The sequence below is a fragment of the Mus musculus genome, chromosome 19, assembly GCF_000001635.26.
Source record: "Mus musculus strain C57BL/6J chromosome 19, GRCm38.p6 C57BL/6J".
NCBI lineage: Eukaryota > Metazoa > Chordata > Mammalia > Rodentia > Muridae > Mus > Mus musculus.
The window spans coordinates 45,503,346-45,515,401 of NC_000085.6; the positions used below are offsets into that span (position 1 = coordinate 45,503,346).

The following is a 12,056-nucleotide window of genomic DNA, read 5'->3' on the forward strand; positions in this document are numbered from 1 at the left end:
AGCATGGTGGTGCGCGCCTTTAGTCTCAGCACTTGGGAGGCAGAGGTAGGTAGATCTCTGTGAGTTCGAGTCCAGGACAGCCAGGACTCTGTTACACACAGAAACTCTGTCTCTGGGGTGGGGTGGGGTGGGGTGGGGTGGGAGATAAAGGAAACTAACTGCTGGGACTACAAGTGTCTCACTCCTCGATACATTTCTCTTTTTAACATTTTTGTTTGGAGGCTGGAGAGCTGGCTCAGTAGTTAAGAGCACTGGCTGTTCTAGAGGACCTGAGTTCAATTCCCAGCACCCACATGGTGGCTCACAGATGTCTTTAAGTCCAGTTTCAGAGGATCCAGCAACCTTATACAGACATGCATGCAAGCAAAACACCAGCGCACAGGAGATAAAAATAAATAAATTTAAAATTTATGGTTTGGTTTGATAGTTACACACCAAGTCATTAATTTTACTTTCATCAAAATAAAAGAAAAACCAAACTGCAGAATTAAATTCCATTTTACTTTGTCTCCTTGCCCCTCTGCTCTGCCTTTTTGTTTAACCCATGTGCAGTTCCAAAGCTAGTTATATTTTTTGTCCGTGTTACCTGACTCGAGGCCCGACTTGTATTCTACGTTATTATTGTCAATTCCTTTCATGGACTTGGATTTAAATGTGAATTTTAGCAACAAGAAATTGTATGTTTGTTTTGTTGTTGTTGTTGTTGTTGAGGAGACATTCTCTCTCTAGCTCAAGCTGGCTAAAACACCGAGGTCCTCGTGCGGTGGCTTCTACCACATCCTGTAACAGTGCTTACATTGTAGGAATTAATTTTTGGTTTTTTCGAGACAGGGTTTCTCTGTATAGCCCTGGCTGTCCTAGAACTCACTTTGTAGACCAGGCTGACCTCGAACTCAGAGATCCGCCTGCCTCTGCCTCCCGAGTGCTGGGATTAAAGGCGTGCACCACCACCACCTGGCTAGGAATTAATTTTAAAAACAACATTTTGTAAATCTTTTGGAAAGAAGGTTCAGTTCTTGCTGTGTGTATCATCCCTCCGCTCCCTCCTGCCATGCATGCGCACACGAGAGACACTTGAGATGCCCTCGTTTTCTGTGGATCAAGCCAGGGTCTTGTTTGTAGAGAGCAAACACACTACTATTGACCTGTCCCCCCATCCCTGATGCAGGAGCTGTATGGGGATAGGAAGTAAACCCCCGAACCTGTGCAAACTAGATAAATACTCCATCACTAAGTAAACACCTCCAGAGTGTTTCCCTCTCTTCTTTCATGGTGATCCAAAACCCCGCAAAGCCTGAGAAACAGGATGTGTTTATGTAGGCTCCACTTTCATTAGGCTGTGAATACTTATAGTCAGAGTCAATAAATGCCGGGTCTTGTTTGAGGGTATTTTTCTGTTTTGACTGGTTTTGATGGTCATATGAAATTTAGAAAATACAAATGTGTGTGTGTGTGTATATATATATATATGTATGTAAATATATTTTTATATATGAATGATAGCTCAGCCAGTAAAATATTCACCATGCAAGCTAAGTACCCGAGTTTGATCCTCAGCGTCTATACAAGAGAGCTGAAAGAGGGGGTACATTTGTATTCCCAGACCTAGGGAGGCAAATGTAAGCAGATTCATGGGGCTCAGTGGCCTCCATTCACATGTATGTGAACACACACATACACACAAAATATAAAACACAATTGCCCGGAATTCTACCACAGAGACCTCTTTGTTTTTCTTATAAAGTTCTGATCATGTGTTTCTTTCCCTGTAGATCTGGAGTTTGTTGGGGTTTTTTTTTTTTTCTTTTTAATTTTTCTTAATATAGTCTCCTAGTATATTTTTATTAAATATGTTAAAATTCTATTTTTAAATAACTTTAGTCTTATACAGTACGTTTTGCAGTAGCGAACACATTATTTAACCCCTTTGTTAATCGTTTTCTGTATAAATTATACCATGGTAGACATTCTTATGCATTAATCTCCTAGACAGTCTCAGAAGAAAAACACCCAAAGTAGAATTGCTGTATTAAAGAATATGGGGAGTTTCAGTGGGTGTAATTTTGTTTTGTTTGTGTTTATTTTGGCTTGATGGTTTTGTTTGTTGTTTTTGGGTGTTTTGGGTTTGGTGTTGGAAATTGAACCACTAACCACTAGCCACTAGCCACTAACACCACCACCACCACCACCCCACCCCACCCCCGCTGCCCCGAAGCAGGAGCCTTTTAAAAGGATTCACTTCCCTTTGAGGTAGGGTCTTACTGTGTTCCGTGACCTGGCCTCAGACTTTACTATCCTCCTGGGATTGCAGCTGTGCGCGCACCCCGCTCACCTTGTCTGTAAAGGGCTTTTGGCCCATGCTGCCACACTGTCCTCCATGCACACTGAACAAACCGAGCCACTTCACAGCTAGCTGTGGAAGTGAGTGCTGCCTCTCTGAATCCTTGGCAGCTATTTCTTAAAGTCTTGTTTTTCTGAACTTAAAATAAATTACCCTTTAAAATTAAATTACCCTTTACAATTAGTTATTTGTATATTATGAATTACCACTTTTAAACAGAATTTTGCCTATATTCTTTGCTTAAATAGAATAGGTTTTGTCCTCTTGTAAAATACTGGATTTTGTGTAGCCATAGGCAAGCAGTTTTCTTTAATGCAATCTGAGTACACCTCTTGCTGTTGTCGTCCCAATCACTGAGACATGCTACTGTCTCAGGCTAGGCACTAAGGCCAGTGCTGATTGGATCAGGGTATTTTGCCAGATACTGGGCTGATCCCTAGTGTGTCTCTGATGGCCAGGCTGTGTTGTATTAAATCGTGTCCAATGCTTAGCAGCCACTTAAGTTTCTCAACCTACACCATCTATCTGTGTTTAGTAAACCAAACTACTTCAAAAATTGCCTGTAATCCATTAATGTAATGGTTTTGTTTGTAGTGTTAGGTGAAATTACTTCCAGGGACTTATTGCTGGGACATTGTAAAAGATCAGGAGCAATTTGATGACAGCCATTAAAAATGTAAGAATGCCTTTTGGAAACTTGTGATGTTGTAGAAAGTTTAAATATAAGAGATTCAGGAAATATCCCATCATTGTATTTTGTATGAAGAAGTGTTTGTTATCTTTAATTGGCTTATAGTCATATTCCTTTAATAAGAACTAGGTGATGGATGCCTCCATCTGCTTCTGCTTAAATATGAACATGTGATGCCAGCCACACAAGATCCATTTCAAGCTTGCTTTCCCCAGATCTGCTGGAAAATTTGACAGATAGCCATACAATTTTTATAATTAGAATAATGTTTAATAAGCATATTTGGATTGTTGCTAATGGCAGCCAAGTGTGCCTCCATATGATTCGGGGCAACATGCAAAGTAAAATGCATGCTGTCGGTCCTTTCCGTTCATGCCTGCAGACAGCAGACTGGAGGAATCCTTCCCCTTGTGAGCCTTGAGAAAGCCTCGGGGATGACTAGTTGTGACTGGCTGACCTGAGAACTTAGGACAGCAATGCCAGAAGTGTTATTAGAGTGGCCATCCTGTTTGACAGGCTCTTCTCCACCGAGGCTTTGGGGCCTATTGGGTGCTAAAGAGCTTTAATTGGGAAGTACGGTATCAGCCTGCCATATTTTTCCTTTGAAACGCTACCCTCATTTACTGGTAAGATTTTTTTATTCCATTTTAGGTCAGTTGTCACTTAGGTTTTATAGCAGTAAAATTTGTTTTGTTTTGTTTTTAGCACATGCAATCAGACTCCTTTGAACCCTAGTATCCCCATGTGTCTCTCCTCTCAGGGTGCTCCTGGGCCCTGTGCTCATCCCTCTCCTGAATGCCCACACGCCACGTCCCAGATCAGTCTGACTTGCTGCCTCTCTCTCCCTAGTACATTTAAAGGATATTTCTTTCGTTGAATAGCTTTGGAACAGCAGCAGTAATAGAACAGAATGAGAAATGGACCTAATATCAGGATTTCGGGGGGTCTGAATCACTGAGTTTGAGATGCCGTCTGTAGAACATCCCCTAGTGTTGAAATCCATATAGATAGATGTGAACTGTTTTCTGGACTCCTTTTTATTTTTAATGTCTTGGGGGGTTTGCTGGTTGTTAGCTTTAACTTCCTTATCTAACAGAAGATGGAAAATACTGTTCATTTCTGTAACCTTATGGAAAAATTATTGACACTCATTTTCCCCAAGTCTCTGTTTGAGCAAAGCTGGACCACGCTGGGGAGAGCGGTGTGCCTTTATCTCAGGCATGTGCTGCTCTTTTAAAGGGCTTTCTGTGAAGAATCGCTCAGCACCCGCTCTGTTCTTTTTCTGTGCTCCCTCCCCTCACTGAAGCACGGGGTCTGGACCACATCGCTGAGAACATTCTGTCATACTTGGACGCCAAGTCACTGTGTGCTGCTGAGCTCGTGTGCAAGGAATGGTACCGCGTGACGTCGGACGGCATGCTGTGGAAAAAGCTCATCGAGAGGATGGTCAGGACGGACTCTCTGTGGCGAGGCCTGGCAGAGCGCAGAGGCTGGTGAGCCTCCCTTTCTCTCCCTGTGGCAGCCCCGGGCCTGGCTCCTGGGCACGGCCAAGTGTCAGGAGCCAGCGAGGTCACTGCGCATCGTCTGTAGTCCTTGTGAAGTTTATAGCTAAAAATATAAGCAAATGTTGTCTGTGTACTCCGTAGCTTTTCTTCTGACCAGTCAATCATAAGATGACATGTTTTACAAAAGAAAAAAGAAAAGTGACCACCCTCCTAATTAAAGAATTCTGCTCTCTGGGCAGAAGTTAGAATTTTGCAGAAAGCCTGAGAGACAATTTTTAAGGAAGAAAAGATAGCTTCCAATCAGGTAGAAAGAACCCACTCCTGCTTCCTCCTCTTCTTCTGGGGAAGATGGAGTCACTATTCTTCACCAGAGTTCCTCTATGTAGTCCCCACCTCCAGTGTCTCATCATCATTGTAATCAAAATTTAATTTTTATGCCCAAGTAGAATTAAGCTATAGCTACCAGAAAGAATGAAAAATGAAATTTAGGATAAACCATTTGTTTCTTCTTAAAACTTGTGTCTTTAGATTTGCTTGTTTAATTATGAATTCCCTAAGGCCTGTGTAGTCAGTGGCCTGAAAGACTTCCCCAGTAGTGTTCCCTGGGCATAATGGCACTATTTCATTAAAACTTCTTGAAGATATTTTTCTTTTTAGAATTTTGCCTCAGAGTGTGTCTCTAGAATGTCACTATAAGAAAGTCAGGTATGAATAATTCATTAAATAAGTTATTAAGTATATTTGATAAAAAATGATAATAGACATGTCTATGCCCAGTGATTGCCTTCAAAATTAACCTTTTTTTTTTCTGTTCTTTTCTGGTCTGGTGTCATATGCAACCTCAAATAGTTAAGATTACTAAAGGGAAGCTAGGTATGGTAGTACATGGCCTGCTTTTCCAAGAAGTAGAAAGGAGGCTAGTACATATGTGACCCACTCTCCCTCTGCAGCATGACCCTGTCTCAAAACAAGTGTAAAAATAGCTAAGGGCTGCAGGTGCCCTCATTGTGTGTGTGTGTGTGTGTGTGTGTGTGTGTGTGTGTGTATGTATGTATACACAAACACACCACACACACACCACACACACACACATATGGCTGGCTTTGGGTCCAGTCCTCAGCACTATAAGCAAAAAACCAAACTTTGACTTAGTTGGGTGACGTGGTAATCCACACCTGTGATCCCAGCAGGTAGGGAAATTGAGGCAGGAAAGAAAGACAGATGCATATGAATCAACTTTCCTTCACATTTTTATAAAATTACACTTGGCTCTCTCACTTTGATGTCGTTGAAATTCGTGGGTTCATTAAAGTGTTGGCCTGAGTGTCCTGGTAAGCACTTGAGAGATGTCTCAAGCTCTTAAAACCTTTACTCTGCAGCCCAGCTTCAGGATTCACACACTAGCCACGTCCTTGCTATGACTGCAAACCGGGGCTGACTGTCATTTCTTTCTCTTTTTTTCCCTTTCAGATTTTTTTTTAACTTCTTTCTATGTGGGAAAATAGAAACTGCCTTTGCTTACTGACTTCATACTCTGATAGTTATCATGTGTGGCATTCAGAGACCATTATTTGCTGAATCCAAGACCAGCTTTCAAAGTGGAGCACACAGTTGTTTACTTGGGGAAATTTCAGGGTGTCTGGGAAGATTCTCTAACTCTTAGGAAAGCAAAGAAATTCTCCTCCAGATAATTCAGGCTTTAAGTCTCAATTTGAAAAACTCAATTCTTGGCTACAAAGATTTCATGCCCTGTTAAGAAACTTTGTTTCCGTTCGTCCTGTGAATGATAATAAGTTTCAGCATAAGCATTAACCTGCCAGGAAGGCAGGAGACAGAAGTGCCCTGCTGATGTGTGCAGGGCCCCTGTAAGTGCAGTGAAAAGGCAGACTCTTGTTTAGGGTTGGTCCTAAACAGCGGGCTCTTTTAGGTTGGATATTAAGACAGTAACAAAGAACTATCATTGAAAAGATAGTTTTTTGGACTCTTTTTAAAAAAATAATTTTTGTGGTGCCTGGAATAAAGCTGAGGGCTTTGTACATTACATGTTAGGCAATTTTTCTGTTCCTAAGTTACCTCCTAGTGCACTTTTTAGCCTTTTGAAAGAGCTGAGGTGTATCCTTGCCTCTCCACAGCCTCTGAACTTCCTCCCACCCTTTGCAAGCCATCCAGCTTTTTACCCAAGTTCCCTTGTCTTTGATCAAATTGATACACTTTGATATGACTTGTTATAGTTCCATGAAGTGGTAAATACAGATGCTGTGTGCTCTGTGAATGTGCTTAGTGTCTCCAGGTAATACCAGGTGTACCTCCCTCCCATTTCTTTTATTGTCTTTCTGTTCAGGGTGATAGTGGTGTTGAGAGAGGGCCTTGCTGTGTAGCCCAGCTTGCTCTCAAGCCTCCAGCCTCATCTTCTGAGTACAGGGATTCTCCCTTACTCAGAAGGAAGAATTTAGGGTCAATTCCCTATTTCCACCCTCTCCTCCTTGTTCTTGTTGTTGTTCTCCTCCTCCTCCTCCTCCTCCTCCTCCTCCTCCTCCTCCTCCTCCTCCTCCTCCTCCGCTCCCTCTCCTTCTCCCTCTCTCTAAGACAGGATCTTTCTGTATAGCCCTGGCTGTCTTAGAATTCACTCTGTAGACCAAGCTGGCCTCAAACTCTGAAAGTCTCTCTTGCCCCTGCCTCCTGGTGCTGGGATCAAAGGCGTGAACAATTTGAGTCACCAAGATTTAACTTCCATTTTGCTATTATATTTCATACCCAGATGGATTTGACAGTTTGCCCCTAGGACATGAACTTTGCAGTTTTCTCTCTTAAATAACAGTAGATAATACTTTCTGCTCAGTAATGGTAACTCTTAAAAGGATGATAAAAGACCACTTGGGAAAAGTCCATTTTCTTAATCAGGAGATCACATTTTATGATAACATTCTAAATTTAATATTTCACGTTTATCATGCACTCACATTCTCCTAGGTACCAGGCGTTTCTCCTAGAAGTGGTCCCTGTTGTCAAAGAACAGACACCAGAAAAGAGTATCACTTAAAACAGATAGAGACTAAGAAGCTGGTTCTCGATATCTAGTCTCTCTAGCATCTTTGATTTGGAGATGTATGTTTGTAAGGCATAGGAAAAGCAGTGGGCTAGAAAACAAGATTAGAGAGTCATTTGAGTCCTGTTATCTGAGGATACAGAGAAACTATTACTGGATGTGAGGGAAATCCTAGAGTACCCTTATAGTAATGACAAAGACTCAGAGGAAGACAAGAATCTCAGGAATGGTGGGCACTGCAAAACAACAGAAATCTCATCTGCATGCAAAGTGTTTATATAATCAAACTGTTCAGAGACGGAGGCCATTAATCCAGAATTATTTCTCAAAGTGGTTTACTTGCTCTTTATGTTGGTGTATCCTATTTCATAGTCCTTTCAAAACAAACAAACAAAAAAACCTGTTCTTTTCACTTCCCCAGTGTGAATTTTCTTTTCTCTGTTAAGCTAGCCATCAGAGCCAGCTGCCTTCCTGATAGAGATTTTCTCAGCTAATTTTCAAGGTGTATAATAGGGAGAGGGCACGGGAGAAGCTCTCCTGGAGACATTGAACAATTAATTACATTGTAATGGAGCTATAGAGGCACAAGTGGATGACTGGCCCAGAGAAAACATGATTTCTCTGGTGCCAGGATTACACTCAGAGGCATTTCTGCCTGTCTCCACTTTGCAGGGCACGATGCCAGTGAGAACAGCAGTTAGCACACCCATAGTGGGCTTTAGTAGCTTCCACACCGTGTTCGGTGGGTTCTTAACTTCAGGATAAGGAATTAAATTTTTTACCCAGCAGGAAGTGATTGCCAGTTACCTTTTTTTCTTTCTCCCTTTCTCCCTTTCTTTCCTTCTTTCCTTCTTTCTTTTTTTGGTATCAATCTAGCTTGGGATGTGAGCGTTCAGAAATGTGCTGTCAGAAGGAAGGAGATGCTATCATGCTGCATGCTGGAATCAAAGTCAGGAAATGCATCTGTGTGTGCATATAGGAACACACCTCTGAGCTTCCTGCCTCACATATAATGGCACGGTGTGCTTAGCCTTTCTCCTCACCTCTTCCCTCCCTGCCGTTCGACATGCATGCAGTCCTCTGTTTCTGTTGTATGGACTGAATTGGCTCTTCTGGAAGACTCCCAGAGTGACCAGGAATAGCCCTGGTGACCAAGCAGCCGCCCAGCACACACGCCTTACCCTGTGATAAATAGCACAGCTCGATCATGACAGAATCATTGCTGTGACCCAGCATGCTAGGTGTCCTCTGCCACTGGTACAGCTTGACTCGGGTTTGTGCAGCTCAACGGCAGCACACCGGTAGAGTAGCTACTGTACCCGTTGCGCACGCTGCTCTGGGTTCAAGCCACAGCCCCAAGGGAGAGAAGGGAATAGTTCTTATTAACCAGAAGAGTCGCCATTATTGTCAAATTATAAAGTCAGTAAATGTATAGAAGCCTAACAGACCAGTAGACGGATTCTGAGCACACTATCAGTCTGAAGCATCCCAAAGGGCTTGGTACTCTGAGGCTCTGCACTGGAGTCAATGTTGGTCCAGTTCCTTAGATTCCAGGTTAACATTTGACACAGGACTCCCAAAATCACCTGACCCTCATGCCTTGCCAGGCCAGTTAATGGAAGTTCTGTGTGGTGGTAGCTGAAACACTTTGAAAAAGTATAAAGCTGCTTCTAAGTGGATTCATGACCTTCTCATTGGTAAATATTTGTTTTGTAGGGGACAGTACTTATTCAAAAACAAACCTCCTGATGAGAACGCTCCTCCCAACTCCTTTTATAGAGCGCTTTATCCTAAAATCATACAAGACATTGAGGTAAGAATCAATGTTTCCAGACATTTGCCAAGTGGTAGGGAATCATGAGTATGCTTAAGTCACAGCACTATAGAAAACCCATTAAACTTTTCAGTGTAAGTTACAATCATATCTTTACTAGAATAAGGTTGATAAAGTGTAGAAAATTCCTAGGCAATTTTTGTACAGCTTTAAAACCTTTGTGGAGAAGGATTGCAGCTTTCCTAAAATGGCAGAGTGATGTCTGTACTCCTTCGCTGATGAGCTTTCAAGCAAGGTCATCAGCGGGCATGAGTACTGTGTGATGTGTCTGAGACGCCACTGGGCGGGTGTGCAGCTCGACTTGGTACCCACCTGTTAGTGTTTTAGTTGTATGTAGCCCATAGAGCAGTGGTTCTCAACCTTCCTAATTATTGTTTGCAGCCCTTGTGCTGTGGTGACCCCCAACCATAAAACATTATCCTAACTGTAATTTTGCTACTGTTGTGAATTATAATGTAAATGTCTGTTTTCCAGTGGTCTTAGGCAACCCCTGTGAAAGGGTTGATCAGGCCCCAGGGGGCCGTAGACCCACAGGCTGAGAACCAGGCCATAGAGTCTCACACACACTGAGTTGTTGGTTTGCCTCTTTGCTAATTAACTGCTTCTTTGAATCCTCCTCTTTAGACAATAGAGTCCAATTGGAGATGTGGGCGACATAGTTTACAGAGAATCCACTGCCGGAGTGAAACAAGTAAAGGGGTTTACTGTTTACAGTACGACGACCAGAAGATAGTCAGCGGCCTTCGAGACAACACCATCAAGGTGACTGGACCCACTTCAGTGGAGGAGCATTGTTGGCGCGAGGGTGACCACATTCATAGAGCAGTCTGAAGCCTGGCCTTGATTGTGGTTTCTTTTCTAGGAAGTGGGAATTGTAGACTGGTTCTAGTACCAAAGCCAAAATCATTTCCCTAAAGGGCAAATGTCTGCTTCTCCCCACAGGATCATACAAATGTGTAGTTCCAGGGTTGGACTCCCTTCTAGAAGTGTGCTGATGGGAGCTGTTGTTATTTGGGCCTTCGTAATTATAGGCTACTCTTCCACCTTGATGAAAAAGGATAAAGTTAGCATTAGAACTGAAGTCAACACATCCAGGAGCTTAGCTCTACCTGTAGGAAAGAATGCAGTCCTCGCCCTCTCTGGGCTTTGATGTTGGGGCAGGGGGGGTCACACATGTACAGGACAACAAGTCTCCACAGCACCCTATTATGACAGTGATCAAAAGGGTCTCGTTTGCCCTCCTAGATCTGGGATAAAAGCACACTGGAATGCAAGCGGATTCTCACGGGCCACACGGGCTCCGTCCTGTGTCTGCAGTACGATGAGAGGGTGATCATCACAGGCTCCTCAGACTCCACCGTCAGGTAGGGACTCTCTGCTGCTCCTTTGAACGCTAAGCCTCCACTTTGTGTCACGGTGATTCTTTTCTGAAACCAAAGAATAAGCTGTTAGCTTCTGGTCAGTTACTTGTCGCTCTGGAACCAACACTTGATGTGGGACCCATTGGGTAGAATCTACTTTGGCACATTTAAGAAGCTACACACAGATTTTAATTTGGAGGTACACCTGTAGAGGAACTTCCCTCTCTTTATGGGAAGCCTTACATTCCTTATGAAGCTAGCTCAGGGGAATGGCAGGAAGGGACTGAAGCCTGTCTTTCAGGTGATTGTAACTGCAGTGCAGGTATGCAGGCGCTCTTTCAAGTGGATACAGGTGAGCAAGACTCGCTCCTTGCCAGCCCTCCCCTGCCATCCCCACAGTGTTTAATTGCAAGCTTTACTCAAGGAGGGAGCCCTCAATTTCCAGAGGCTCTGGTGATTTGATGACACAGCCATTATGCTGCTGGAGTCCAGTGTAGCTTGAGTTCAGGGTACCAGCAGCACTGCTGGAAACCTGCTAGGAATTTCACCTTAAGCTAAAGGATTTAGCCAAAGTAATACATCAAAAGTAACGTTTAAAAAAACAAGCGTAGACTAAACGGCAGTTGTCTGCATTGTCAGTTCTCTGCGAACAGCAAAGCCTGTTCCTCTCACTTGCAGGCACAGCAGAGCCCACCCTGGCAGGTGTTGGCAGTCGACTCTTCTCCTGGCTTGGAGGCCACAGGAGCTGCAGCACTGTAGAGGCTTAGGTCGTTTATAGAATAGGGGAGATGATGTCTGTTGTTGTCTTGGCAGTTTAGGGATTGAACCCAAATCGTCTAAATAGCCTTCTACCTCTTAGCAACACTACAGCACAAAAAAATAACTTTCCAAAAGGAGGGTAAGCTGCAAAGGAGAAACAAAGTGCTTTTAAACATAAAGTCAATATGCAAATAGAGAGTAATGTAGGTAATTCTATCTCGGCAGAGTTCTCCAGCTCGCCAAGGGTCTCCACTGCCATGAAGCATGGGCTTAGGGTGAGAAGGAAGGCTCATCTTGACCAACTTGCCCCTGAAAAGCACAAAACTGGAGCCTTTAACTTAGAGTCTGTGTAGGAAGAAAAGCTAATGTTTAGGACAGTGAAAGTCAAGTCCGCATTGCTAAGTCTGTGTGAAACATCTTGGCCCAGAGTGCAGTGACTGGGACAGATACTACTGCTGTTCTTCATGAGATTCCTAGCTTATATGTGTCTTTTTTATTGAATGTCAGTGTTAAAATAAT

General features: G+C 43.2%; 1 protein-coding gene across 29 annotated transcripts in view; it reads left to right on the forward strand.

Annotated features, from left to right (window-relative positions):
- The window catches only part of Btrc (beta-transducin repeat containing protein), a 169,656-nt gene that overhangs the window by 139,658 nt on the left and 17,942 nt on the right, over positions 1–12,056 (forward strand). For all 29 annotated transcript variants that reach the window (XM_030250714.1, XM_011247123.3, XM_011247119.3 and 26 more), the window contains 4 exons: positions 4,339–4,525; positions 9,300–9,396; positions 10,042–10,179; positions 10,663–10,781. In XM_030250714.1, the coding sequence (XP_030106574.1) occupies positions 4,339–4,525; positions 9,300–9,396; positions 10,042–10,179; positions 10,663–10,781 (541 nt within the window). The remainder of the gene's footprint in view (positions 1–4,338; positions 4,526–9,299; positions 9,397–10,041; positions 10,180–10,662; positions 10,782–12,056) is intronic.